We start from the raw sequence: 27722 nt of genomic DNA on the forward strand, positions 1-27722 counted from the left end.
TTGATATATACATATAATGTGTAATGATCAAATCAGGGTACTTAGCATTTCTATCTTCTGAAATGTTTATCATTTCTTTATGTTAGGAACCCTCAAGCTCCTCTCTTCTAGTTCTTTAGTCCTTCATAACGTACAGTAAGTTATCATTCTACTACCCTGTAGAACATTAGAACTTATTCCTCCTATTTTGGACCTGTTATCCAATTTCCCAGCATACTCCCTTCCCAATAAATATTATTTTCACAAAGCACAACACATCTCTTTCCATTCCAAAGAGAAAAAGTATAGAGCTTTGACTTAATCTCATGATAATCACTGAAAAAGCCCTCCTTTATAATCCTAGAAAAAGATAACATTACAAGTGCTAGAGACAAGGTGACCCAATGCTATAAGCAGAAAAAGACAGTTTCACTGTTGCCACCCACCTAGGATGGTTAGGGGACAGCATGTAATTAAATGTGACAAGCAAGAAAAGATGGTGCGGGGATAATGTAGTAATTTTTATCACAAAGGACAACAAGGCCATTCTTTTATTGAACCAACAGGGGTTCTCCTTCATCTTTCTAAGGAGAGCATCAGGAGCTATTCATCAGGACATGAAAAACGTGCTACTGAGTTACAGGAATGCCTTTAGGAACTTAATATTAGGATAGTGGTAGCTGCTGGCTCTTGCCTGTTCTGTCTCAGAGTCTCTCTGCTGCCCCTGGGCCTCTGCCCTTTTCTCTGTCTCACACAGAGAACTGGCCAGAAAACTTAAATTTTTCGGTCTTTCAGTCTTCCAGCATGTCACACATGCTAAGCTAGCAAGCTATCACTGAGCTACAACTCCAGCCCCATCTTTTAGTCATTTTTGGGGGGGTATTGGGAATTGAACCCAGGGGTGCTTAACCACTGAGCCACATCCCTAATCCTTTTTTATTGAGATAGGGGCTTGCCAAGTTGCTTAGGGCCTCACTAAATTGCTAAGGCTGGCTATAATTTGCTATCCTCCTGCCTCAGCCTCCTAAGCTGCTGGTCTTACAGGCATGCATCACTGCACCCAGCTAAGTTTTTCAGTCTTTTAGCCAGATTGAATCAACCCAAATAAAAGAAAACAGATAAAGTACATGACAAAAAGTTTTAAACTTGGGTCCTCAGACATCTCATATGTGCTATTACACAAAGTGCTCTACCACTGAGCAACACACCTAACCTTTTTTATTTTACTTTGAGAGCGTGTCTAAATTTCCCGAACTGGCTTTGAATCTGCAATCTTCCTGTTTCAGTCTCCTGAGTAGCTTAGATCATAGATATGCACCACCATGGGTTTTTTTTTACAGTTTTTTTTTTTTTTTAAACAGTACTAGAGATTGAATTCAAGGGTGCTCTACCACTGAGTTACAACTCCAGCCCTTTTTAAACAGTCTTACTAAGTTGCTCAGGCTACTCTCAAACTTACAATCCTCCTGCCTCAGCCTCCCAAGTCACTGGAATTATAGGTAAATGCCACTGTAACAGGCTATTGTAAAATTTTGATGAAAAGGGATTTAAAAACCTTAGAAAGGGGCTGGGGCTGTAGTTCAGTGGAAGAGCACTTGCCTAGCATGCAAGAGGTACTGGGTTCAAACCTCAGCATCACATAAAAATAAACAAATAAAAGGGCTGGGTTTTGGCTCAGTGGTAGAATGCTTGCCTAGCAAGTGTGAGGTACTGGGTTTGATTCTCAGCACCACATTTAAATAAATAAGTAAATAATAAATGTCCATCAACATCTCAACATCTAAAAAATATTTTTTAAAAGATAAAGGCATTTTGCTCTGGGGACAGACGTTTAACTCTTGCCAAGTCTCGCCGCTGCTGCGGCTCGTGGGCCTTGAGTTTCCCCTGAAGCATGAGCCTCTTTGCCCGCAGCCACCTGCGCGGGCCACGGACAGTACGCGCTGCGCACAGCCTCAGGATCCTCGGAGCACAGGCGCTCTCGACAGGCGATCTGTGGGTGACCGCGTCTGCGGGAGATTTTACCATTCCTCCTCTGGGACTTGGGGAGAAAGGACCAGCAGCTCCCCAACCCCTCCCCCTCCGCCACCATTTCGGACACCCCTCAGGGATGCGTTTTGGAGTTCCCTCTGACTTCCAAGAAGGACGCGATCCCCTCTGTGACTCCAGCTCAGGTGGCCACCTGTCTTTGCCGTGCTAACCCTTCTTCCATGACCCTGCGGTGCCTCCAGCCCTCCCGGAATGGCGCGGATGGGACGCGGGAGCCAGTGGCTGACCCTCAGCAGAGGAACCAGCCCCCGAGGCAGCACGCCTGGCGAAGGCCCTGCGCGAGCTGGGTCAAACAGGATGGTACTGGGGAAGTATGACTGTTAATGAAGCCAAAAGAAATTAAAAGAGGCGCCAGAAGGAACTTTCTTGATTAGAGACAGTTCGCATTCAGACTGCCTACTAACAATATCTGTTAAAACATCAGCTGGACCAACTAATCTGCAAATTGAGTACCAAGATGGGAAATTCAGATTGGATTCTATCACGTGTGTCAAGTCCAAGTTTAAGCAATTTGACAGTGTGGTTCATCTGATTGATTACTATGTTCAGATGTGCAAGGATAAGAGGTCGGGCCCAGAAGCCCCCCCCCCCCCCAATGGGACTGTTCACCTCTATCTGACCAAACCGCTCTACACATCTGCACCATCTCTTCAGCATCTCTGTCGACTCACCATTAACAAATGTACCGGTACCGTCTGGGGACTGCCTTTACCAATAAGACTAAAAGATTACTTGGAAGAATATAAATTCCAGGTGTAAGTGTTTCTGTTTTTCTAAACATCATCATATAGAGTATCTCCAAATGCAGCTATGTAAGACCACACCAAAACTTTAGCGACTGGATAACTGCACAGAATTCTAAAAACAGCTGAAGTCAACCTAATTTAAATGCATAAAGAGGTAACTAGGTATTTAAAATTCCCCTAGATCTTTTCACCTGAGTGATGCTTCCTTTCCTAAGGCTGACCAAGATCAGTTGATCCTTTTAACTAAGAAATAAAATGCCCCAAGTAAAGGCTGAGGGAGCATTTTATCAGAATGCCTTGTCTTTCAAGTTCCTTTGCCTTAGGTCCAAGGTCCAAGCTCCAAGCGCCAGTAACAAAGAGCTCCCAGTGGAGTACTGAAGAAGCAAAAGGAACCAGGCTGATGCAGGCTTACCTTGAGTTTATATGCCTGGTGATCAGTATCTTTAAGGACCTTTTATATGTTGCATTCTGATATACGTAGTTTTGTCGAACACATCATGCTTGTGAGTATTTATCCCTCATTTAATGCAATTAACCAAATCAACCGAAAAAAAAAGTGACCATGAGATCCTGTATTTGTCTTTTTACTACAGGTATGAACTCTCCTGTGAATGAGTACTGTAGTAACCCATTTCAAGGGAGCCTTATTTCAGAAATATTTCAAACTGGTGCAAATGGAAAATACTTTCTCTTTTCCTTTAAGGCTAAAGACAAGAATGTCATGCTCTACAGGTGCAACTCAATCTCTGTTAATAAAAACCAGTGTAGATATAGACATTTTACCCTTTGAAGTAGCTGTGCCCCAAACTGTTGCCATTGATTTTTTTGGAAATGGCTTTAGAAATTTCCCAGTCCTTGAATTGTCTAACCACAGACATCAGCAGTTGTCTCCCTTCTACTGTGTAGAATACCTTGACTTAATTTTCTTCCAGATATAGGGGAATACCTGCCTGTTTTTCAAAGTGTTTATTTACTGCTGTTACTATTTGATTGGAATGTATTAAATAAAGAAAATCCTGACTTAAAAAAAAAAAAAAAAAGATACAGGCATTTTGTCCATGTACAATTACCAACAAAACAAAACAAAACAAAAAACCTTAGAAAGTCGGTGTGGTGGCACATGCCTATAATCCCAGAAACTTGGGAGGCTGAGGCCAGAGGATCACGAGTGCAAACCCAGCCTCAGCATCTTAGTGAGGCTCTAAGCAACTCAGTGAGACCCTGTTTCTATTAAAATATAAAAAAGGGCTAGGGGGTGCTGGGGATGTGGCTCAAGCGGTAGTGGGCTCGCCTGGCATGCGTGCAGCTCGGATTCGATCCTCAATACCACATACAAACAAAGATGTTGTGTCTGCCGAAAACTAAAAAATAAATATTAAAATTCTCTCTCTCTCTCTCTCTCTCTCGTTTAAAAAAAAAAAAAAAAGGGCTAGGGTGTGGCTAGGTGGTTAAGTACCCCTGGGTTCAACCCCTGGTACCAAAAAATAAAATGAAAATAAAAAACCTTAAAAAAGTAAAAATGATTAAGAAAAGTTTAATAGGGCTGGGGTTGTAGCTTAGTAGTTGAGTCAATGTTTAGCACACAGGAGGCCCTGAGTTCAATCCCCAACATCCACAACAACAACAACAACAAAAAAAAAAACAGAAAAGGAAAAGAAGAAAGAGGGGATAATGAGAAACCAGCTGTCATTTACCAAATGCCTCATCTATGCTAAACACATGACCTGCCTCTTCATTAGGGCCCTAGTGGAGGGGATATTACAATTAATGAACAGAGTGAAGAAATAGATTTTGAAGTTAGACATACAGTTTACTAAGTTAAGCCAGACAGCAGCCCTGTCATTAGCATAAATCAAGCAGACTGCTCCTAACAAGACAGCAATGATGAGCTGGGTGCAGTGGTTCACGCCTGTAATTCTAGTGGCTTGAGAGGCTGAGACTGCAGGATTTCGAGTTCAAAATCAGCCTCAGCAAAAGCAAGGCGCTAAGCAACTCAGTGAGACCCTGTCTCTAAATAAAATGCAAAATAGGGTTGGAGATGTGGCTCAGTGGTTGAGTGCCCCTGAGTTCAATCCTCGGTACCCATCCACCCCCACCCCCACCCCACCCCCCCAAAAAAAGAAAGAGAGAGAACAATGGTGACATACCTGTAACCCCAACGACTGGGGAGGCTAAGGCAGGAGTTTGAGGCCAGTCTCAGCAACTTAGTGAGACCCTGTCTCAAGCTAAAAATAAAAAATGCTGGGGATATAGCTCAATGGTACAATGCCCCTGGGTTATAGCTCAATGGTACAATGCCCCTGGGTTAAATCTCCAGTTCCACATACTAAAAAAGCTTCATCCCATACAGGGAGCACTAGAGTTACTCACTAAACCTAGAGCCCTGGCTGAGCAGTGTAACTGGGCACTCAGAAGCATGTCCTGGGCTCCCTCTGCTGGGAACACGGTAAATTTCATCCAGTGTCCCCTGGTAATCAAGCACTTTTTTTTTTTTTTTGGTACCAGGGATTGAACCCAGGGGCAATTAACCACTGAACTACATCCCCAGCCCTTTTTATTTTTTGAGACAGGGTCTTACTAAGTTGCTGGGGCTATCTTTGAACTTGCAATCCTCCTGCCTCAGGATCCTGAGTCGCTGGGATTACAGAAATACACTACCGTGCCCAGCCCTACAACACTCTATTTTTTGTTTAATCTGTATTTTATTTATTTTTATGTGGTGCAAACTAAGTGCCTCACTTGTTCGAGGCAAGTGCTCTGCCACTGAGCCACAATTCCAGCCCCTCTACAGCACTCTTTAATGTAGAGAATACTGATGCCAAAAGGGGACTAAAGGAGACACCTGAAAATAATAAAATTAAATGCATATACAAACAAATAATAAAGGAGTCGCTCTTTTATCAAGCAGAATGAGAAGGGGTGGAAAGAGCCCTACTCTACCAAGTGCCAAAGCTGTGCCCCTCTGATCTGGGCAGGGCCAGGAGTACTGGGCTGGGATGGTATTCTTTTTCAGTGGAAGCTAGTCCATCCCCAGGCTGGCCCTCTTTGTCTCCCTTTTTCCTACACCTGGCTGCAGAGCGAGACTGACAAGGTCAGGTGAGTCCTGGGGATGCTATGGCGGTCATTCTCATGCCTCTGCTTACTCTCCTCAAAATCTCCACTGGGATGCTTCAGTCCTCCACTCACCACCCAGGTAAGGACAAACCAGGGGATTGAGTGAGATGGAGAGCAAAAATCCCAGCACCTTGGGACAGAAAGAGAAAGAGTGGCCTCATTTGTCAACCTTGTCATGTCTGCCAAATCTCATTTTTGTATTCACATGCTTTCCACTGGTTTCAAGAGTTTGGTGGCTCTGCCCTACTCACTCAATTTGCATATATGCTGCTGAATTTATCATCTGCTGTGCAGTAAGAGAACTTCACTAATACAAGTCAGAGAACATTTCTAAAACCCAATGAGGTGCCAGGACTCCTAGGCCACAGGGATAGGACAACAGAAAACAAAGTGGCAGTGGGCTCCCTCAGGGCCTGAGGGAGGAATCAAGAGTAGCCTCCAGGCTGTCATCACACCCCATCTCACACCCCATACCCATAGTGACTGCCTCATACCCTGCACTGATGGGGGTGATCAGCTCTGTGGCAGTTGTCACTTTGGCTTTCACTGTCATGATGTTGAGGTTCATGAGGTAGTAGAAAGTCAGGTGAAGCACGCTGTCATCTGGAGGGGAGGAGGAAAAGAAGGGAAATGTCTGGGTTTAACAAAGTCAAAGTCTATAGTATTACAGAAAGGAAATTCAAACAGGCTTTACGATCTTCTACCATGAAAACAAAAATGCAATTGCAATAATGTTGAACAAAAAAGAGCAGTGGTCTACAAATTCTTTGCTACTCTTCCCCATAAAAGGAGGAGGAGCTTCATTTCCTGACCCTTGAGTATGGGTTGAACTTGGTTATTCTGCTTCTAACAAATACAATATAGAGATGTAGCCAAGGTGTCAAGGTTGAAATCATTCGTAACATAATGATATCATGTACTCCCGATGTGAGGTGATGATGACCACATATTTGCTACTCTTCTCCCAATTCTATAATCTCAGTCTAATCAAGATCATGAAAGAAGAAAGAATGAGAAACCATCACTGCCCAAAGGAGGTTAAGGAGTATGACAACTAAATGTAATGTGGCATCCTGGCTTGGGTCTTGAAACAGAAAAAGGACACAATTTACAATAACGTTATAATAATAATACTTGTAGTTAATAGTATTAGGCCAATGAAATTAACACTGGCTTTGATCACTATACTGTGGTTAATTAAGATGTTAACATCAGGGGAAGCTGGATAAAGAGTATATGGGAAGGCTGCGGGTATAGTTCATGGCAGAGTACATGCTTAGCATGCATAAGACTCTGGGTTCAAACCCCAGTATCCCAAAAACCCCAAACCAAAATCATACGGGGATGTTCTCTATTATCTTTACAACACTTCAACAAGTCTATAATTACCCCAAAATAAAAAATTTTTAAAATGAAGGGCAGAGGAAGGACCAGTGTGTAGAGCATGTCATTTCTGTACAAAATAAAGAAGCAGAGGATAAATACACAGTTGCATAAAAGCTTCTAGATGTATAGAATACTTTTAGAAAATGATAAGAAATCTCTATCAAGTAAGAGTAAGCACTTAGGTGAGAGCTGTTGTTGGAAGTAAGACCAAGGACTAGCATCTGAAACTCTGGGTAAGAAGGAAACATTTCACTGTTAACTCTTACACTGCCAGAATACTTTATCATGTTCTACCTTTTCCTTAAAAAAACAGTTTCCAAATATATTCTCTGTGGAATTCCAAGCTTTAAATATATATTTACTAAATTAAAGATGTTAATTGTATTCAAAATCTGCATACTCTTGCAACTTATTCTTTGGATTTAACATGCTAAGTTCAGAAAGAAGTATAGTTTTTTTTATCTTGCCTCTCTTATATGTTTGGAATTTTGTTGGCTACATTATTATGGTTAAGACTTTTAAAAAAATCAAAGAATAACAAAGAGGAAAAACAGAAATAGGAGATCAAAATAATTTTGGGGGCAGAGAGGCTTCTGGCCTGCTGGACCCCCTCCATCTATAGTAGGCCAAAAAATTATGGGAGAATGAGATGAGTGCAGTCAGACCTTTGCACTTGAGGTCAAGCAGGACGGACAGCGGGTGTCTCTTTAGCATCTCCTTGCGCTTGTCATCCAATTGTACCCCCAGTGTGGGTCGCCGCCGTTTCTGGACAAAGGAATGAACCAAGATGATAATCACTGATCATGGCAATCTCTCCCCTTCTGCACCCTCCGGACCTGCTGCTTCAACTCCCCAGGCTGCCCAGCTCCCCTCCCAGGAGCCCTGTCTTCAATCATCTTTCTTCTGCTTCTAGGGAGAATGACACCCATACAAGATAAAAGGATACTCACGGTGGTCTGCTCCTCCTCAGCATCCGAGTCACTCTCGTCATCTGCAGTTACACAGAGAAGGCAGTGAGAGATGAGAGGCCTCCAGAGGCTCCCTGGAGTCCCTCAACCAAGAGGGACCAAGAGGCCCAGACTCTGTTTCTTTAGAATAAATATTAATATGCTGCTTCTTATTCAGTATAAAAAACATGGCAATGGAAAAAAAGAAAAAAAGAATGGCTCATAATCTCACCACCCCTGATCTCTACAGGGCTTTTAAATATCACTTCTATGGAGCAGAAGTATATTTCCATGAGCCAGTAATAGTGATATGAATAATAATAAATACTCAAATAATTAAGAGTGGCTGCTATGTGCCAAGGATGATACTAAGGGCCTTGCAACCATTATTACCTCATCTAATCTGCATACCTACATGAGGCTACTGTAAGTAAATTATGGCTCGAAAAATGTTGAATACCTTCCCTAGGGTCAGTGGACTAGTGAGTGGCAGGGCTGAAATCCAAAGCAAGCACTGTTGACTCCAGGGACTGAGAGCTCTGCTCTTGTCTACCCAAAACACTGACACTAATATCAAGCTTCTTACTACAAAGAACCAGTCCAGCTATTCTCAAAGGACAAGGAATGGTGACTAGGGTATCCCTGGAGGAGGTATCCCAACCACTGTGTTACCTTGGGAGTCCTCAGGAGGCTTGAATAGAGCCTTGGCTTCGTCCACACTGCCTTCGATAGCCACAGACAATGTCTTATCTGGGGGCAAGAAAAGTTTCATGGGAAAGCTGCTGGGAAGGGCACCAGGCAATGCAGGCAAGCCAGCTCAGGGGCTGCGTGTCTTCTGCTTCTGCCCCATCTTTTCACTGACTCGGGTGGAGGGCAAAAGCCCTTTCTCCACATGGACAGGAACAAAATTGGAAACTTAAATCTTTTCCCCATCATTTACTGAATACACCAAATTCAATGTGCAGATTCCCAGACAATAATCCCCTGAGGCTAATGGTGAATGCTTCTCTGTTTAGGCTCACACCAAGGCACAGATAGTCAAACCCAGGGCTAAAGCCCCATGGAACTCTTCAATTAGCTGTGCTATAAGTTCTCATCAAAAAGTCCACACCTGCCAGGTGGGTGCAGTGGAACATGCCTGTAATCCCAGCGGCTCAGGAGGTTGAGGTAGAAGGATCTCGAGTTCAAACCCAGCCTCAGCAAATGAGTGAGGCCCTAAGCAACTCAGCGAGATCCCGTCTCTAAATAAAATATAAAAAAAGGGCTTGGGATGTGGCTCAGTGGTTGAATGCCCTGGTTTCAATCCCCAGTACCCCCTGCCCCCAGCAAAAAAAAAAAAAAAAAACACAATAAAAATAAATGAAACCAGTCTACACCTGTCTACCACCCTGAAACAACAGCTCTCACCTAAGTGCTTACTCTCTTCTGCATGACACCAGGCACCTGGCTGGCATCATCTCATTTAGTAGGGATTTGGATGCTATAGTTCAGTCCCAGACCTAAGTCCCTCTTTCCTACTTTGCCTGAGCACATGGCCTGCAAAGTTAAATCACTACTCTGAGGGTCCACTGGTCTCAGGTTCTACATCTACGAAATGGAGATTAAATAAGTAGTAGCTGCCCTGTTGAGTGGTAAGAACTGAATGTTTATATAATTTTAATTATAAAATTATTTTTAAGCTGGGAATGGTGGCACAGGCCTATAATCCCAGTGTCTTAGGAAGTTGAGGCAGGAGGATCACAAGTTCAAAGGCAGCCTCAGCAACTTTGTGAGGCCCTAAAGCAACTCAGCAAACCCTATCACTAAATAAAATATGAAAAATGGCTGGGGATGTGGCTTAATGGTTAAGCACCCCAGGACTTAATCCCTGGGACCAAAAACAAAAAGAAAAGTAAAAATATTTTTTAAAACTTGGGTATTTTTTTGTTTGTTTGTACCAGGGATTGAACTCAGGGGCACTCAATCACCGAGCCACATCCCCAGCCCTATTTTGCACTTTATTTAGAGACAGGGTCTCACTAAGTTGCTTAGTGTCTCGCTTTTGCCAAGGCTGGACTCAGCCTCTCTAGCTGCTGGGATTACAGGAGTGGGCCACCTCCTGGGACTTAAAACTAAATTTTGAGGCTGGGGATATAGCTTTGTAGTACAGGGCTCACTTAGCATATGTGAGGCCCAGGTTCTATCCCAACATGGACAACAAATAACAACAACAACAAAAAAAAACCCCAAAAAACAAAAAAACAAAAAAAACAAACATTTTTTTTTTTTTTTTATGAAACTGAGGATCCGAGGAAAGGATTAAAAAAAAAGAAATACAGTTTTTAATCTTCATAACAATCTTGTAGGAGGTTGTTATTCAACCCTATTATAGAAGGAATAATATTATTTTAACTATTTAGATATGAAAAACTTAAGGCTCAGAGAAGTTGGAAACTACAGCCAGGAAATAGATAAACCAGGATTCAAGTACAGGTCTGTGCAACCTGAGCTTACTCTCTCAAAACTGAGTTAACAGCCTGTTTCACATACCTGGCTTGAAGACACACTGAGTGACTCCTTGGGTCCTTCTTTGTGGAACTCTGGGGGCCTAGTGCTACAGTCAGGCACCCTTCCTTTTTTTTTTTTTTTTTTTTTTTTGTGGTGCTGGGGATGAGACTCAGAGCTTGAGCTATAGCCCCAGACCCTCCTCTATCCTTAAGGGTATAGAAAGTCACATATGCCTGAAATAGTCTCCCAGCTGCCCAGCTGCATTAAGGAAGAAAGGCAAAGTCCCTCAACGTAGCTGACTACTGCCTTATCTCCAAAAACCATACACAAACCATCACAGCCCACCCCCAAATCAACTGGATCACCCCCATCAAACAATGGCAAATTACAGAGCATTCTCTTTTAAAAATGTTTATAGAGATTGAACCCAGGGCCTCACGCAAGCTAGGCAAGTGCTCCACCACTGAGTCCCATCCCAAGCTCCACAGTGGTTGTTTATGCTTGAATTCTGTAGGGGAAAAATGGGAGTAAAAACAAATAAATTTTAAACACAAAAAGAAAAGAAAATTACTCACCCTGTCTAGGGGGCTGGGAGGAGGATTTCATATGAGCTGATGATGGAAACAGGAGGGAGAACAAAGGGGAGGGAGATGAGAAGGACCAGGAAGACACAAGAAGAGAGACAGTAATGTGTTGGTGCCCGTGGCTGGGAGGAGAGCATGCACTGGCTCAATATAAGTCTGTCTGATGCAATGCAGTGGGATGGGGGTGAGATAGAAAAGTTTAGGTGCTGGGTGGAGCTTCATTAGGACAAAAGCAAAAATTTCTCAAAACCTTAGCAGAGTCCCAGGCTGCACTTAAGCATAATGAGGATACATCTTCTCACATGGTAATTCACTGTAATGACATGCAGCCTGTTTTGAAGCATCATGAAAGCCTGGGAGAGCTGGCCGGGACCTGTCTTTACAAGCACCACCCTCCACCCCCCACCCAAAGCAGATTAGGAAGCACTGATCTACCTGCCAAGCGTGCCTTGATAGAGTGAGCACCTGGGAGCCCAAAGGGGCTTCCTGGACACTGCACCCATGGGCCATCCAGACAGGCTTAAGAAAGTTTCAAAGCCATCCATTCTGAAATACCCATTAGGTGAGTCCAGCCTCAGGTCAGCTGGTCAAAGCAGCCATGCTGGGTGTGGTGCAGAGGGAAGGTAGCATCCGTCACCTGAAAGTTTCTGGCAAGGCTGGGGAGCTCCTTGGCAGGCAATACTTCCAAATGACTCAGTAGGTCATGGCTGCTCCTCCCATAGCCTTCCTCCTCATCCAGCCCCCATACTCACCACAGGCCTGCCCATATGCAGTAGCCTGGACAAAGAGCACGTAGAGGGGAGGCGGCAGGTGCCTAGCTGTCTCGTATTGCTTGTGAGCCTGGTCAAATGGCATGAACAAGTACTCCTGCACCGGAAGGGAAGCCTATGCAACAAAAAAGAGTGGTTTTTTTTTTTTTTTTTTTTTAACCAATCCCACATAAGAACATGCAGTTACTTTGCGATTGTATATAGCTGGGGTACAAGGGTCTGAACCCAGGAATGCTCCACCACTGAGCTACATCCCCATTTCTTTTTGAGACGAAGTCTTGCTAAATCACCCAGGCTGGGCTTAAACTTTGGAATCCTCCTGCCTCAGCTTCCCAAGAAGCTGGAATTACAGGATGCAACACTGTGCCCACTGTATGTAGTTTTTATTTTTTTGTACTAAGGATCAAAAACCAAGAAACTTGACCACTAAGTTACAGCCCCAGCCCTTTCTTATTTTGAGACAGAGTCTCACTAAGTTGCTTAGGGCCTCACTATGTTGTTGATGCTGACCTTGAACTTTTGATTCTCCTGCCTCAGCCTCCCAAGTCACTGGGATTACAGGTGTGTGCCACTATGCCTGGTCTGTATACAGTTTTTTATTCACAAAGTGATACATGACTAAAAGAATGTATAGGTGGAAAAAGGTCATATAATGAATCCACTGTATTCTTTATACCAGTCAGAAAGAAAGAAAATGAAATTATGAAAATATACCATTTCCAATAGCATCAAGTAAACATCAAGGGTCTGGGGATAAAGCTCAGTGGTAGAGTGCTTGCCTAGCATAAGTAAGGTCCTGGATTTGAGACTAAGCACCACCAAAAAAAAAAAAAAAAAAAACAAAAAAAAACCAGAAAAACAAAAAGACTTGTCATGCTCAACATCACTAGTTCCCAGAGAAAGGAAAATTAAAACCATAATGAGATACCCTCCAGAATAATATCAAAGTATTGGCAAGGATATGGAACAATCAGACCTTTCATATGGTGCTGGTGGGAATTACCATAAATCAGTATGATCACTTTAGAAAACTGATTCTGTGTCTACCAAAGCTAAATATATGCACAGCATATTCTATATGACTCAACAATTTCATTCCTCTGTATATCCAACAGAAATGTACACACAGGTTCACCAAAGGACACAGGTAAGAATGCTCACAGAAGCATGACTTACAATAGCCCCAAACTGAAACTAACTAAAATCAAATACTAAACACCAATAAAAAGAAATGAATTGATACTCAAAGTAGCACAACTACTATGAGTACTACTTAGCTTTTTTTTCCTTTTTTTTTGGGGGGGGGATGGGCAGGCGGTACTAGGATGAACTCAGGGGCACTCAACCACTGAGCCCCATCCCCAGTCCTATTTGTACTTTATTTAGAGAAAGGATCTCACTGAGTTGCTTAGAACGTTGCTGTTGCTGAGGCTGGCTCTGAACTTGCATTCCTTCTGCCTCAGCCTCCTGAGCTGCTGGGATTATAGACATGTGTCACCATGCCCAGCACTACTGATCTTTTAAAAGATAAATTCCACAAACATACCATTGAGCAACAAAAGTCAGACACATAAGAGTATATACAATTCTATTTGCATGAAACTCAAAAGTAGACAAAACTACAGGCTGGGGTTGTGGCTCAGTGGTAGAACACTCGCCTAGCACATGCAAGGCCCTGGGTTCGATCCTCAGCACCACATAAAAATAAATAAATAAAATAAGGGTATTATGTCCAACTACAACTAAAAAATAAATATTAAAAAAAAAGTAGACAAAACTACCTATGTAAGAAGTTGAGATAATGGTTATGAGTGGTAAATAGTGTCTGACAGTGGTAATAAAGAACTCTAGAAAATTGGTAATGCTCTCTCTTGATTTTGGAGTGGCAATACAGATGTGTTTGCTCAGTAAATATTCATTCAGCTGTACACTTGTATGTATGTACGCTTTTCTGTTATTTTGCTAAGGAATAAACCCATGGCATTGTGAATGCTAAGCATTCACTCTACCACTAATCTAAACCCCCCAGCCCTATAAGATTACTATTATTACATTTTGAGATGTGGGGCTCACTATACTCCAGGTTGGTCTCAAACTCATGGGCTTAAGTGATCCTTCTGCCTCAGCCTCCCAAATAGCAAAGACTACAGACATGCATGACTGCACCCAACTATTTTTTAAATTAATATATGTATGTTGTATCAGAAAGTTGTAGGCAACTTTATAAAGTAAAATCTCTCAGTTTATAGCCCCACAAAGGTAACTGGTAATGGTTTTGTGTAAATATAGATTCTTCTAAGCACACACACACAAAACACACACACGTAAATCCACACAGCTTCTTTGTAGATCAAAACATAAAAATGAGACCATACTATACACTCTACAATTTATATCTGTTTCCCTTAATACTATTAATAGGTTTCCTTCCTGTTCAGTTATTCTACCAGTAGTATGCCATTCCATAATTCCATCACAGCTATAAGGCCATATTTCACGCCAGGTATTGTAGCACATGTCTACAATCCCTGCAACTTGGGAGGCAGAGGCAGGAGGATCACAAGTTTGAGGCTAGTCTCAGCAAGGTGTTAAGCAACTTACTGAGACCCCGTCTAAAAAGAAAGGGTGGAGGGCTAGAGATGTGGCTCTGTAGTTAAGTGGCCCTGGGTTCTAATCACTGGTATTTAAAAAAGAAAGGCTATACTACACAAAAAGTTTATTTAACCTAGATCCTATTTACTGTGTCCAGTTAACTGAAGAAAATTTAACCATGCAGAGGATTTGGAGTGTTGAGTACAACCAAACTTTTTCATTTCCATTTTCTTTTTCTCTGGTTATTTAGTGCTACTGGAAAATATCTTTGTTAACAATTCTAATTCTATGCCTACAGTTGAAGAAGGAAATGCAGGTCTTGCCAAGTCCGGGAAAAGTGAATTTATAATTTCTCTAGGGTCCTTTTACAAAGCTCCTCCATATTACCATTTATCCTGCTTCATAAAACCATAACGATTTTTAGAACAAATCTAGCTTTACAAAGCAAACAAAAATCAGGTCACCTATATAGAAAGACAATCTATTTCCTAGGTAAAGTGGGAACTTTTCCTCCTAAGGAACATAATGGATTTCAAATGCGTCAAGTTCTTTACAAAGGAAGCAGATCTGCTGAATAGTCTGCCCTGAGCTCTCCTCATGGGATGTAACAGACATCCACAGGAAGCATGTTTAGATAACCTGAGACGGGATAGAGGATGTAGCTCAGTGGTAGCACACTTGTCAAGTATAATGTGAGACCCTAGGTTTAAAAAAAAAAAAAAAAAGGCACCTAGAGACTATAGGGCTAGTGGGGACCATGAAGGGGGTTAACTGAATTTATATAATCTGAAAAGTATGACACAGTGCAGAGGGGGCTCTGGATATAAAGAAAATGCCCATTACATGTGCACGTATGTTTCTAAAACCACCTGGCCAGAATTTATTTATTTATTTCCTTCCTTCCTCCCCCCCTTCCATCATTTCTTTTATTGCAGTGCTGGGGATTAAACCCAGTGTCTCATGCATGTGAGGCAATGCTCTACCACTGAGCTACCCTTTAACCCCTGGCCAGAATTTCTTTCTCTTCCCTTTTCTTTTCGTCTTTTTTAGTTGTAGATAAACACAATACTTTATTTATTTTTATGTGGTGCTGAGGATTGAACCCAATGCCTCACATACTAGGCAAGTATTCAACCACTGAGCTACAATCCTACCTCTAAGCATTTCTTTACTGCAGGACGCAAGCTTATTGTACAACCAGGTAGGACTTCACATAAGACATTCCTATTATGTACTCAGATTAGCGTAAGACCTGGCAAAGCCCAAAGGGCGATGTAGCTTCTGGTGGCCTCTGGGCAGTGGTAAAGGCAAAAACAAAAGACTGGCAGGCCTCACCTGCATGATGCTGTTGAGGCGAGGCTGGAGGCTGCTCAGGTATTCCTTCTTCACCTCAATCTCCTTAAGGATTTTCTCCTTGTTGGACAGGCACTCTCGGTACTTCTCCGCCAGCCTGAGAGGGTGAACAGAGCTCTGTCACCTGATGTCTTGAAGGGACATCTCAACAATTAATCTAGGTATAAAAATACAGTATATATATTTTTTCATACTGGAATTTTCATGGTTGCTTCTCTCCTGTTAGAGTAATTTTTTATATTTGTTCAAGAATTCTAGGGCTTTTGAATGGTACATCTGTTTTTTTACATAAGCAGAATTTTCTATACTTGCCTTTTTCTGTAATAAGAGAGAAGAACAGGTCAGACTCTACCTATTATAGCAGCTACAATTAAATGCTAATGTTTGGGGCTGGAGTTGTGGCTCAATGGTAGAGTGCTTGCCTTGTATGTGTGAGGCCCTGGGTTTGAGCCTCAGTACCGCATATAAATAAATAAAATAAAAAATCCATTGATAATTAAAAAAAAAAAAATTTAAATGCTAATGTTTGCCAACATTTGCCATGTGCAAGACCCTTAGGGAACTCTTTATAAGAACTATCACATTTAGTCCTTATACAAACACAGGAAGATCTTATCCCTAAAGGAGAAAACTAAGGTTCCAGGAGGCATTAACTTGCCCAAAGACATCTAGTTAAGAGCAAACAAATGAATCCATCCCTGTTTCTCTCTAGAAGTTCTACCTGTAACCACTAGAGAATACCTCTGAATTTCCATAAATCTGGATCAAGCAATTATGGACATTCTATAAAAGCTCTTCATTAATACAAAGCCCATAGATTGGCCTGTGTGAGGCAGGATGGGAATGGATTCTGGATCAGTGCCACAGGTATGCAGCACTCATGGTTCAGCCTATGCCTGGGTCAACTAGTCAACTTAAAAGGGGAGTGACAGTCCAGGTCCCTCTGCTCAAACACAGACATAAATTCCCTAAGAACCAGACTCAGTGCAAAGTGTCTAACATGGACCAAAGGGACAGAATATCTCCTATTACAGAAAAAGGCAAGTATAGAAAAGTGCTGCTTATGTAAGGAAAAACAGGACAGATTTGCCAATCAAAAACCCTAGAATTCTTGTACAAATAGGCAACAGGAGAGAAGCAACCATGAAAATTCCAGTATGGGAAAATATATATATTGTATTCTTTGACTTAGATTAACTTGCAGATTAAAAACATTCTATTTATGGTTAATAAAGAAAAGCTCTTTATTAGTACAGAAAAATTTAATATGTAAACAGCATTATTTATGGTAGCAAAAATGGAAATAAGCTAAAAGTTCAACAGGGGGAAAGGACATTTTTTTTTTATTATTGGTTATTCAAGACATTACAAAGCTCATGATATATCATCTTTCATACATTTGACTCAATTGGGTTATGAACTCCCATTTTTACCCCAAATACATATTGCATAATCACATCGGTTACACACTCACATTTTTACATAATGGCATATTAGTGACTGTTGTATTCTGCTACCTTTCCTATCCCCTACTATCCCCCCTCCCCTCCCCTCCCCTCCCATCTTCCCTCTCTACCTCATCTGCTGTTGTTCAATTCTCTCCCTTATTCCCCCCCCTTTCCCCTCACAACCTCTTCTATGTAATTTTGTATAACATTGAGGGTCTCCTACCATTTCGATATGCTTTCCCTTCTCTCTCCCTTTCTCTCCCCCCACTCGTCTTTGTTTAATGTTAATCTTTTCCTCATGCTCTTCCTCCCTGTTCTGTTCTTAGTTGCTCTCTTTATATCAAAGAAGACATTTGGCATTTGTTTTTTAAAGATTGGCTAGCTTCGCTTAGCATAATCTGCTCTAATGCCATCCATTTCCCTGCAAATTCTATGATTTTATCATTTTTTAGTGCTGCGTAGTACTCCATTGTGTACAGATGCCACATTTTTTTTATCCATTCATCTATTGAAGGGCATCTAGGCTGGTTCCACAGTCTAGCTATTGTGAATTGTGCCACTATGATCATTGATGTGGCAGTGGGAAAGGACTTTTTAAGTTACATTTTTCTATACACTAAAATGTTGTACAACTTTCTAAAATAACAGAAAGCATATGATGATGCAGGATTATGCTTAAAGATGGGAGAAAAGGCAAAACTAAAATTAGATTTATGGTACAAAAGACATTTAGGTCTCAGGTATTGAAAATTTTTTAAATATATTTATTAGTTGTAGTTGGACACAATATCTTTTATTTTTTTATTTTTATGTGGTGCTGAGGATGGAACTCAGGGCCTCACACGTGCTAGGCAAGCACTTTGCTGCTGGGCCACAATCCCAGCCCCTCAGGTATTGAAATTTTAAAGAAAAAAGGTTACTTTGCTGTGTATGATGGTGCATGCCTGTAATCCCAGCAGCTCAGGAGGCTGAGGCAGGAGGATCACAAGTTTGAGGCCAGTCTCAGGAACTTTAGCAAGGCCCTAAGCAACTTATCAAGACTCTACCTCGAAATAAAATAAATAAAAAGGGCAGGCTGGAATTGTGGCTCAGTGGTAGAGCACTTACAGAGCATGTTTGAGGCACTGAGTTTGATCCCGGAACCAAATAAAAGTAAATAAATAAACAAAATAAAGGTATTGTGTCCGCCTACAACTAAAAAAAATTTTTTTTAAAAATAAACAAATAAAAAGTGGGGGGCTGGAGCTATAGCTCAATGATAGAGAGCTTGCCTCACACGTGTGAGGCACTAGATTCAATCCTCAGCATCACATAAAAATAAATGAACAAAGACATTGTGTACATCTACAACTAAAAAAAAAAAAAAATTAAAAAAATAAATAAAAGGGTATGTAGCTTAGTAGCAAAATGTCCCTGGATTCAATCCCCACTACCCCCCTAAAAAAAAAAAAAGTTACTTTAACGGCCAGGTATGGTGGCTCCTGCCTAGTTAATCAGAGGACTGAGGCAGGAGGATCACTTGAGTCCACAATGTGGTGGCCAGCCTGAAAAAACACAGTGAGACTCCATCTCAAAAACAAAACCCAAAAACCAAAAAAAAAAAAACACCCCAAAAACAAAAACCAAAAACACCACTCCAACTTTCTATTAATAACCTTAAGCAAATACAATCCCACCCATGATGAGGTTGGTCAGTTTTGGTCTCAAAATAAAATAAAAAGGGCTGGTAATGTAGGTCAATGGAACAGTGTTCGCCTAGAGGTCCTGGGTTCAGTCACCAACTCCACAAAAAAAAAAAAAAAAATTGTCTTGGAGATTATTCTACTAATTGCACAGTACTTGGCTATCTGATTCTGGATCATGACAAAGCACTATCACTCTATGGTTAGGAAGATCAGGAAGGAGAACCCAAGCATGGTGGTAAACACCTGTAATCCCAGCAATTCAGGAGGCTGAGGCAGGAGAATCACAAGTTCAAGGTCAGCTTCAGAAATCTAGTGAGGTCCCAAGCAACTGGCAACCCTGACTCAAAATAAAAAAATAAAAACTGGCTGGGGATATGGCTCAGAGGTTAAGTGCCCCTGGGTGTAACCCTCAGCAACAGACAAACAAACAAACAAACAAAGCAGCAGCAGAAGCCAAGAAAAAGTAAATTCTACCTTTTTCGTTGCTCCAATTCCCAGTCCAGTCGTGCTAAGGTCTGCTGATGAGGGTCTCCCATGGTGACTTCAGCTTTGCTGATGTCTGGTGGAGCCTCCTTATAAAATTCCTCTAAACTGACCAGATCTATTTCTTCATGCTTTGACCTACAGGAAGAAAATAGATGTCAAGCTGCTATTCTCAAGAACCCAAACTGTGGCTTAAGTTGGGAGTCCCTTCAACTACACTCACTCAGCCCTAATCCACAATTACTCAAGATACTGGAATCCAATTTCAGAATATGCTCATTAGCAGATGTTTCAGTATGATGAGAGGTCACTGATGACATTCGATAGGATCCTTGTCCATGCTGTCCAACCTTTTTATCTATGAATTAGCTAAAGACCTGGAAAGGATACTTACTGAATTTACAAATATCTCCCAGTTGAGCAGGAGAGCTAAAAGTCAAAATCAATACAGCCCAGATCTAAACTGTCAGGTTGAAAGCAGGACATGTCATGGAATAAGAATAAACCTAAGAGTCTGAATGTAAGTTCAAAACACTAAGTATAAGTATAGGAGGGAGGGAGATCCAGCATGCCAGAACCAGATGTAAAAAAGATAAAAGATTTAATCATTACATGAACAGTTACATACTGGTATAAAAGAAAATAAATCCAATACTTTTTGATGCATTAACAAAGTTGAGTGCTCAGATCAGGCCACATTATCATGGCCATGGTCAGCAACTACTACGTATTAATTAGTACCCACCAGCTGGGCGCAGTGGTGCACTCCTGTCCTTTGTTTTGTGTTTTGGTACCAGGGTAAACCCAGGGGCACTCAAACACTGAGCCACATCCCCAGCCCTATTTTGCATTTTATTTAGAGACAGGGTCTCACTGAGTTGCTTAGTGCCTGCTGACTGGGATTTCAGGCATAAACCACAACACCCAGCTAGTGGTACACTCCTGTAATCCCAGGGACTTAGAAGGCTGTGGCAGAGGGGAACACAAGTTTGAGGCCAGCCTCAGCAATTTAGCATGGCCCTAGGCAAATTAGCAATACCCTGTCTCAAAATAAAAATATAAAAAAGGACTGAAGATGTGGCTCAGTAAGTAGTAAAACACCTCTAAGTTTAATCCCTAATACTTCATCAACCGCCCGCAGAAAAAAAATAATTAGCACCCTATATATGTGTGTCTTCACTTAATTTAATCTTATAACAATTCTAGGATGTGGGGATTTTTATCTCCATTTTTTTTTTTAAAGAATTTTAATATTTATTTTTTAGTTTTTTCGGCGGACACAACATGTTTGTCTGTATGTGGTGCTGAGGATCGAACCCGGGCTGCACGCATGCCAGGCGAGCGCGCTACCGCTTGAGCCACATCCCCAGCCCTTTATCTCCATTTTTCAAGTGAGATGGAGGCTTTTATTCAGTGCATAGTAGAGCTCAGACATGGATCCAGGCTATCTAACTACAGCTCCACAGGCCCGAATTCCAACGCATTCTGAGTTTGTCAGCTTCCATCTGAGCAATGATTATGGAATGGTGCATTGTATTCTTTTATTTTGTTTTCATACTTTTAAAATTCTGATAAAGTTTAAGATTCACAAGAAGTTTCTAACATAGTACTGAGAGGGGTGAGGAGGAGGTTGATCAATAGGTACAATGTTATTGTTCAACAGGAAGAAAAAATTCTAGTGTTCTAAAGTATAGCAGGGTTAAGTACAATGAACTTTTAAGTTTCTCAAATTGTTGGAAGAGAGAAGTATGAATGTACTTACCATAAACAAATGATGAAAGTTTAAAGTCATGGGTGCCAATTATTCTGAGTTGATTATTACTCAATGTATACATGAATCAAAACACCATATTGTAATCTCATAAAAACGTACAAATATTATGTGTCAAACTACTGAGAGTTTATTTTCTGTGTACTCTTTGTCCAGGTTTCCCCAATGATAATAAATATAGTACACTATCAAAACCAAGAAACTTACGATGGTACAATAGTATTAACTGATGCAATCTTTTTTTTTTTTTTTTTGAGAGAAAAAGAGAGAGAGAGAGAGAAAATTTTTTAATATTTATTTTTTAGTTTTTGGCGGACACAACATCTTTATTTGTATGTGGTGCTGAGGATCCAACCCAGCGCCGCGCACATGCTAGGCAAATGCGCTATGGCTTGAGCCACATCCCCAGCCCTGACGCAAATTTTTTATTAGTACTTTCTCTGGGGGGAGTGGGGACACAGGTACTAAGGATTGAACCCAGGGGCACTTAGCCACTGAGTCATATACCCAATCCTTTTTATGTTTTACTTTGATAGGGTCTCACCATGTTGTTTAGAGTCCAACCTGCTGAGGTTGGCTTTGAACTCATAATCCTCCTGCCTCAGGCTCCTGAACTACTGGGATTATAGGCATGAGCCACCAAGTCCAGATCTCTATTAGTATTTAAGTGTTAATATGCAACACATACCTAAAAAATCAGCATCATCTCTTGGGAGGCTGAGGCAGGAAAACTGCAAGTTCAAAGACAGCCTCAGCAACTTAGTGAGGCCCTAAGCAACAGTGAAACCTGTCTCAAAGTAAAAAAAGGCTGGGGATGTGCCTCAGTGGTTAAGCACTCTTGGGTTCAATCCCCAGTACTTAAAAAAAAAAATAAAACAACAACAAAACTCAGCATTATCATCACTAAAGATATGCTGGACCCTGAGTCAAGTGTGTCCCCATTCATACCAAGTTTGTTACAAATAAGATCTGCCTTCTTTCAGTTTGCACAATGTCCGTCCAAGCAAGAATTCCTTCCTTTCTCTTCCCATTTACTCCTTCCTCTATCTCATCCCTCAGCTTGGTTTTGCCAAGAGGTATCACATCTTAAGATTACTAATAAATTGTAGGTTGTTCACCTGAATATAGCTAAGGAGCAAGAAGTTCAGGTCCAAAGAATAAGTTTCATATGCAAAAATGAACTGCTGTGCTTTCAGAGAGGAACACTGGGCCAAAATGTTAAAAGGATATGATTGGGAGATTGAGGATTGTAACTTGGAAGACTGAGGAAAAAGTTGTACTGACCTTGGCTCAAAATGAAAAACAAAAAGGACTCAGGATGTAGCTCAGTGGTAAAGCACCTCTAGATTCAATCCCTAGTACCAAACAAACAAACAAACAAACAAACCTGCTCCCATATAATGTGCCCAGGAATCAAAATGGTAAAGTAAAGGCTCCTGCCTCCTGCTGGGGACAGAGAAGCACTCTTTACCAACTGTAGAACTCACAAACTCAAAAGAATCAGAGAGGCTTCTATGGTTCTTTGTGCAGCCCCAAACTACTGCTTACAATTCTACCACTCAGAGTGATCTATTCACCCTTCTCCCAGATCCTGCAGTCCTTCAAGCTCATTGAATTTCTTTTCAAAGAAACTAGCTCACACTGAGCTATGTAGGAAAAAGCAGTTACAATAGACCAGGTGTATCAAAGCCCTGCGCTCCCAAACTCACTTAAATTCCAGACATTTAGTGATCTCCTTCTGCAGGTGCATCACCTCATACAGCAGGTTCTGTAGTTGCAGGTGATAGGCGTCTACTTTCTGCTTAGCCTGAAGGAAAGACAAGGCTGAAGGTGAGAGCAGGTTAAGTTGGGGTGGGACAGAGCATCTGCAAAGTCAGAAAAGGGGAAAAGGAGATAGAGAAGGGGATGAGGAAAAGCAGGAAGGAGGATTCATTAAATCTTTCAACTCTACCTCATGGGTCTGATCCCTTCCTTTCTTCAACCTTATGTGGGCTAATCGGTTAAGCTTCTTTAGAGTCATGAAATGTACACAGCTTTGGATCCTTCGTTCTTCAATTTCAATTGCCTGTGGGCAAAGAAAAAGGTAAAGACCACTAAGAATAGGTGCTATCTCAGCTTCCTTCAGTCCCTCCCTGCCGACCCATCCCCATTCAGGACCAAAGGAAGACACCAGGGGGAGCTCTAAACCACATGTACTGTCATGAGGGAAACACCAACAGAAGGGATGACTGTACAAAGGAAGTGCCTAAGGTTCCCAGGCAGAAAAGCAATAGCCAATACACGATTAATAGTTTTCCCTAAGATCCTAAAGAGAACTTCATAATAGTAGCGTTGTGACTCAAAATCTGACCTCTATCAATAGCATTACAGAATAATTTAAGTGATAATAACAAAAGTACAGTCATAAAGTTTGGCTACAATAAAACAGATATGATGTAAGAACTTTAGTAATGTTAGCCAGCTTAAGCACAAATAAGATCTCTGGGGAAAAGATGAAAAGTATTTTTTAATTTATCTAATTTTTAGACACATTACTTAGTTTTTCTGCCACTAAAGTCTGGTTTATTTATTTAACATTAACGATAACTTCATTTTTGGTTTCTACCGATTTACTTATGCATACTCATGCTATCACATCAAGGGAATTGATATGTACTATCATTTCTCAGCACTAAGCAAAAATGCTGGCTACTTATGTAATAAATGTTATGTCAAAGAATGATCAAATCAAAGTTTTAAAAAAATAATTATCCTGTACATTCATTACCATAATGGGTAATCAGGTAATGATGACAGGTTCCAATTAATTAATAGGCAGCTCTGGAACCTGTAGGCTCCAATCACCTGATTATGGCTAGAACAGAAGATCAAGATCAAGAAGGGCCCCGGTAGGTGCAAAAGGTACCCCTCTGCGCAGACCTACCAGGTTCAAGTCTGCCTGGTTCCATTCCTTACCATATCCTTGCCACCCCGGCTCTTCAGATCCTGGATCTCGGCCATCAGCCTCTGTAGCTCCTGGCATGTGTACTTATACAGCTCATAGTCTCTGCCAGGGTCCCGCAGGTCCACCTCAGCCTCCTCGCTATAGTATTTACCTTCCTGTAAAGGCAAGGAGAGAGGCCCCAGGTGAGAAATGAGTCTCCCTTTTGGGACTAGAGACACTTGACTGAGCTCTCTTGTTAAACATGTACAATTAACAATGAAGCCCCAAATTAGGTCACTAAAGAAAATGGTCCTCATATCAAATGTTTTTATTTTCAAAACAGAAACTTCTTTTTCTTATTACAAAGTATGCATATTTGGTGTCTAAGAACAGAAACATCACAAAGTTCAAGGTCAATCACAGTAACTCAACAAAACCCTAAGCAACCTAGTGAGGCCCTATCTCAAAATAAAAAAATAAAAAGGGCTGGGGATATGGCTAATGGCAGTGTTTAATCAATCCCCAGTACCAAAAAAAAAAAAAAAGAAAGAAATAACTTCCTATAATTTCACTTTCCAGCCCCAAACAACTCCATTGTGAATACTATGAATAAATATATATTTTTAAGCAAGACAGAATCATCATTATCTGTGTTATTCAGTACAACTTCTCATAAAAATAATATAGATTTCTATCAAAACAGCTGTATGGGTCTGGGGTTGTGGTTCAGTGGTACAGTGCTTGCCTCATACATGTGAGGCACTGGATTCAATCCTCAGCACCACATAAAAATTAATTAATTAATTAATTAAAGGTATTGTGTTCATCTACAGTTAAAAAAAATAATCCACTGTAGAGATAAGCCAGAAATCACTTAATCAAATTTCTACTGATAGATATTTAGATGGTTATACCAAGCTTTGGCAGATTATAATATCAAAACTAAGACAAGAGTGCCATAATCAAAACTCAAAAAAAATAAGGTCCTTCAGCAATCTGATTTCCTAAATCAGAGAAAAGCATTGTTTTTATCTTTCATAATATTATTTCTTATATGTATCAAGACTCATACTGAACAATGAGTTTTAGATTGCAAAAAAGAGGTTTAATATTTGCACCTGTTTATAAGTTTGTCCATGAGTTAAATGAAAAACACATGAAAGCAATATATTTGAGCATATATACATACACATGCATACATATGTATATGCATGCATGCACATATACATACACACACATATATATATAATACAACACAAAACTATCACAAAGTGCTAAAAGCATTGTTTTCTGGTTTTGATTATTTTTTGTGTGTATGTGTGCGTGCTGGGGATTAAAACTAAGCCCTTGCATATGCTAATATAGATTCTACCACTGAGCTATACCTCAGCCCATACTGTGTTTTAATTGAAACTTTTTTAAACACACACACACACACACACACACATATATATATATATATATACACACACACACACATATATATTTTAGTTGTAGATGGACACAATACCTTTATTTTATTTGTTTATTTATATGTGATGTTGAGGATTGAACCCAGGGCCTCACATGTGTGAAGCAAGCACTCTACCACTGAGCCACAACCCCAGATCCTGTTTTAATTGAAATTTAAGCTAGTGTTTCATGATTCTACTTAAAACAAACAAGCAGACAAACAAAAAACCAACTAGCCAAACAAAAACAGCCAAGTCATGAATTGGCTTGAAAGACTCAAGGACAGAAAGACAAAAAGAAGAACCACCTGTTGACCACAAGAGCTCTCGGGCCACAGAACAGGTTCTGTGGATTTAAGGTTCTGGTACCATCTTAAAGCATACTTGGGGATGTAACATCTCTGAAGCGCCAGAGCTATGCGGTAGTCAAGCTCCTGTCTTCTGACCATCAGGAAATTGGAGACATACATCACACTGTGTACGTACCAATGATGTCTAATACAGGCTTGTTGGTTCTTGGGATGCTGCAGCTAAACCTGATGTGGACACACAGATTCTATGGGGCCACAGAAATTCTAGGCACCTGGTCAAACAGAGACAACCATGGGACTGTCCCTGGTAGATACAACCTGAGCTGACACAAACCCCTATGTAAGTGCTTGACCACAGCTGCAATTTCTTTTTTCTCTTTTGGGATACTGAGGATTTAATCCAGGGGCACTTTACCACTGAGTTATATTCCTAGACCTGCTTTTTTTTTTTTAAGCCTCTGGAGTCACTGGAAATACAGGAGTGTACTACGGTACCCAGCACAAGCTACATCTCTCAGCACCATGGCAACCTGGCTGATCTCACCTGCTCTGTGTCAGATCGATTCCGCTTTCCTTCAGCTGGAGCTCCATCACTTCGGATCACTTTGGGCTTCCGTTTTTTGCTGGATTCTGATGACATGGTTGTTCTTTAAGGTTAGGAGAAAACAAGAGAGAGCTGGTAAGAGAAAAAAGCTTTCAGGATTTTTCTGAAGTAAGAATACTAAGTCTAACTAGCAACTCTAGTTATTTATAGATGTGGTAACTCAAGAAAAGACACTCAACCTCTAAAGCTTGAGTGTAATCCTCTGTAAAACAGGGACTCATCTTTCAGCCTGTCCAAAATGAACTTGTCTCACATAAATCCGTTCCCACTACCGTTGACTGGTCACTGTGTGGTGGGCCTTGGTCTAAGCACTTTATGGGTATGCTCTCATTTGATTACTATAAAAAATTTTTCAGATAAGAACCACTAACATTTTATAAATGAGAAAACTGAGAATTGCAAAGGCAAATCTTGCCTATCCCACGGCTAGTACACAAAAACTTGGACCAATATCAAAGCTCTTTTTTTACAAAAAAAAAATTAATTTTTTAGTTGTAGTTGGACACAATATGTTTATTTTATTTATTTATATGTGGTGCTGAGAATCGAACCCAGGGTCTCACACATGCTAGGCAAGTGAGCTACCCCAGCCCAATGTCAACGCTCTTGACAACTACAGTATTAGGCCTCCTAGTCTTGACAGCATTTCATCTGGTAATGCCATGCTGGCTGAACCTAAAATTTAAAGAACAGAACGCACATTTCAGGGGGTTCTAGGCTCACAAAACATCCTCCCTTGTAGTCATCACCTCAGCCCTCAGGTGGGCAGCACTGTCCCTCTTAGTTAGCTGCCACACTTATTGGGGAGAGTCAACAGTGTGTTGAGGCAGAGTCAAAAGTGCACTAACTAGAATCTCCGCTCTACTATTTTATGGTTATAAGTTCTGGGTCAAGTCACTTCACTTTTTTCTGGATCTGTTTCCTCACAAATCAAATGAGAATAACAGTCCCTACATCAGGGCTCACGGGGAGGGAAGGCATTAACACAAAAGACACTCTACTAGGAAAGATGATAAACTTGAGCTGGGGCTGTGGTGCATGG

The 27722-nt window shown here is 41.0% G+C and overlaps 1 protein-coding gene, 1 non-coding gene and 1 pseudogene across 3 annotated transcripts in view; 1 reads left to right on the plus strand and 2 right to left on the minus strand.

The window, feature by feature from the left end:
• Thoc5 (THO complex subunit 5) overlaps positions 1-27722 on the minus strand; it is a 40555-nt gene that overhangs the window by 11948 nt on the left and 885 nt on the right. For both annotated transcript variants that reach the window (XM_076837406.2, XM_076837407.2), the window contains exons 2-13: positions 26621-26723; positions 24347-24490; positions 23343-23456; positions 23101-23198; positions 19612-19758; positions 15987-16101; positions 12042-12174; positions 11281-11316; positions 8891-8968; positions 8222-8262; positions 7937-8036; positions 6380-6488 (exon numbers count right to left, since the gene is read on the minus strand). In XM_076837406.2, coding sequence (XP_076693521.1) covers positions 6380-6488; positions 7937-8036; positions 8222-8262; positions 8891-8968; positions 11281-11316; positions 12042-12174; positions 15987-16101; positions 19612-19758; positions 23101-23198; positions 23343-23456; positions 24347-24490; positions 26621-26716 — 1211 coding nt within the window. In that variant the 5' untranslated portion in view covers positions 26717-26723. The remainder of the gene's footprint in view (positions 1-6379; positions 6489-7936; positions 8037-8221; positions 8263-8890; positions 8969-11280; positions 11317-12041; positions 12175-15986; positions 16102-19611; positions 19759-23100; positions 23199-23342; positions 23457-24346; positions 24491-26620; positions 26724-27722) is intronic.
• LOC143406461 (suppressor of cytokine signaling 2 pseudogene) lies at positions 2187-2784 on the plus strand (annotated as a pseudogene).
• Positions 25354-25479, minus strand: LOC143384264 (small nucleolar RNA SNORA40). Its single transcript, XR_013089283.2, has one exon. It is a non-coding gene; the product is annotated as a small nucleolar RNA SNORA40 (small nucleolar RNA).

The sequence above is a fragment of the Callospermophilus lateralis genome, chromosome 1 (genome assembly GCF_048772815.1).
Source record: "Callospermophilus lateralis isolate mCalLat2 chromosome 1, mCalLat2.hap1, whole genome shotgun sequence".
Lineage (NCBI taxonomy): Eukaryota > Metazoa > Chordata > Mammalia > Rodentia > Sciuridae > Callospermophilus > Callospermophilus lateralis.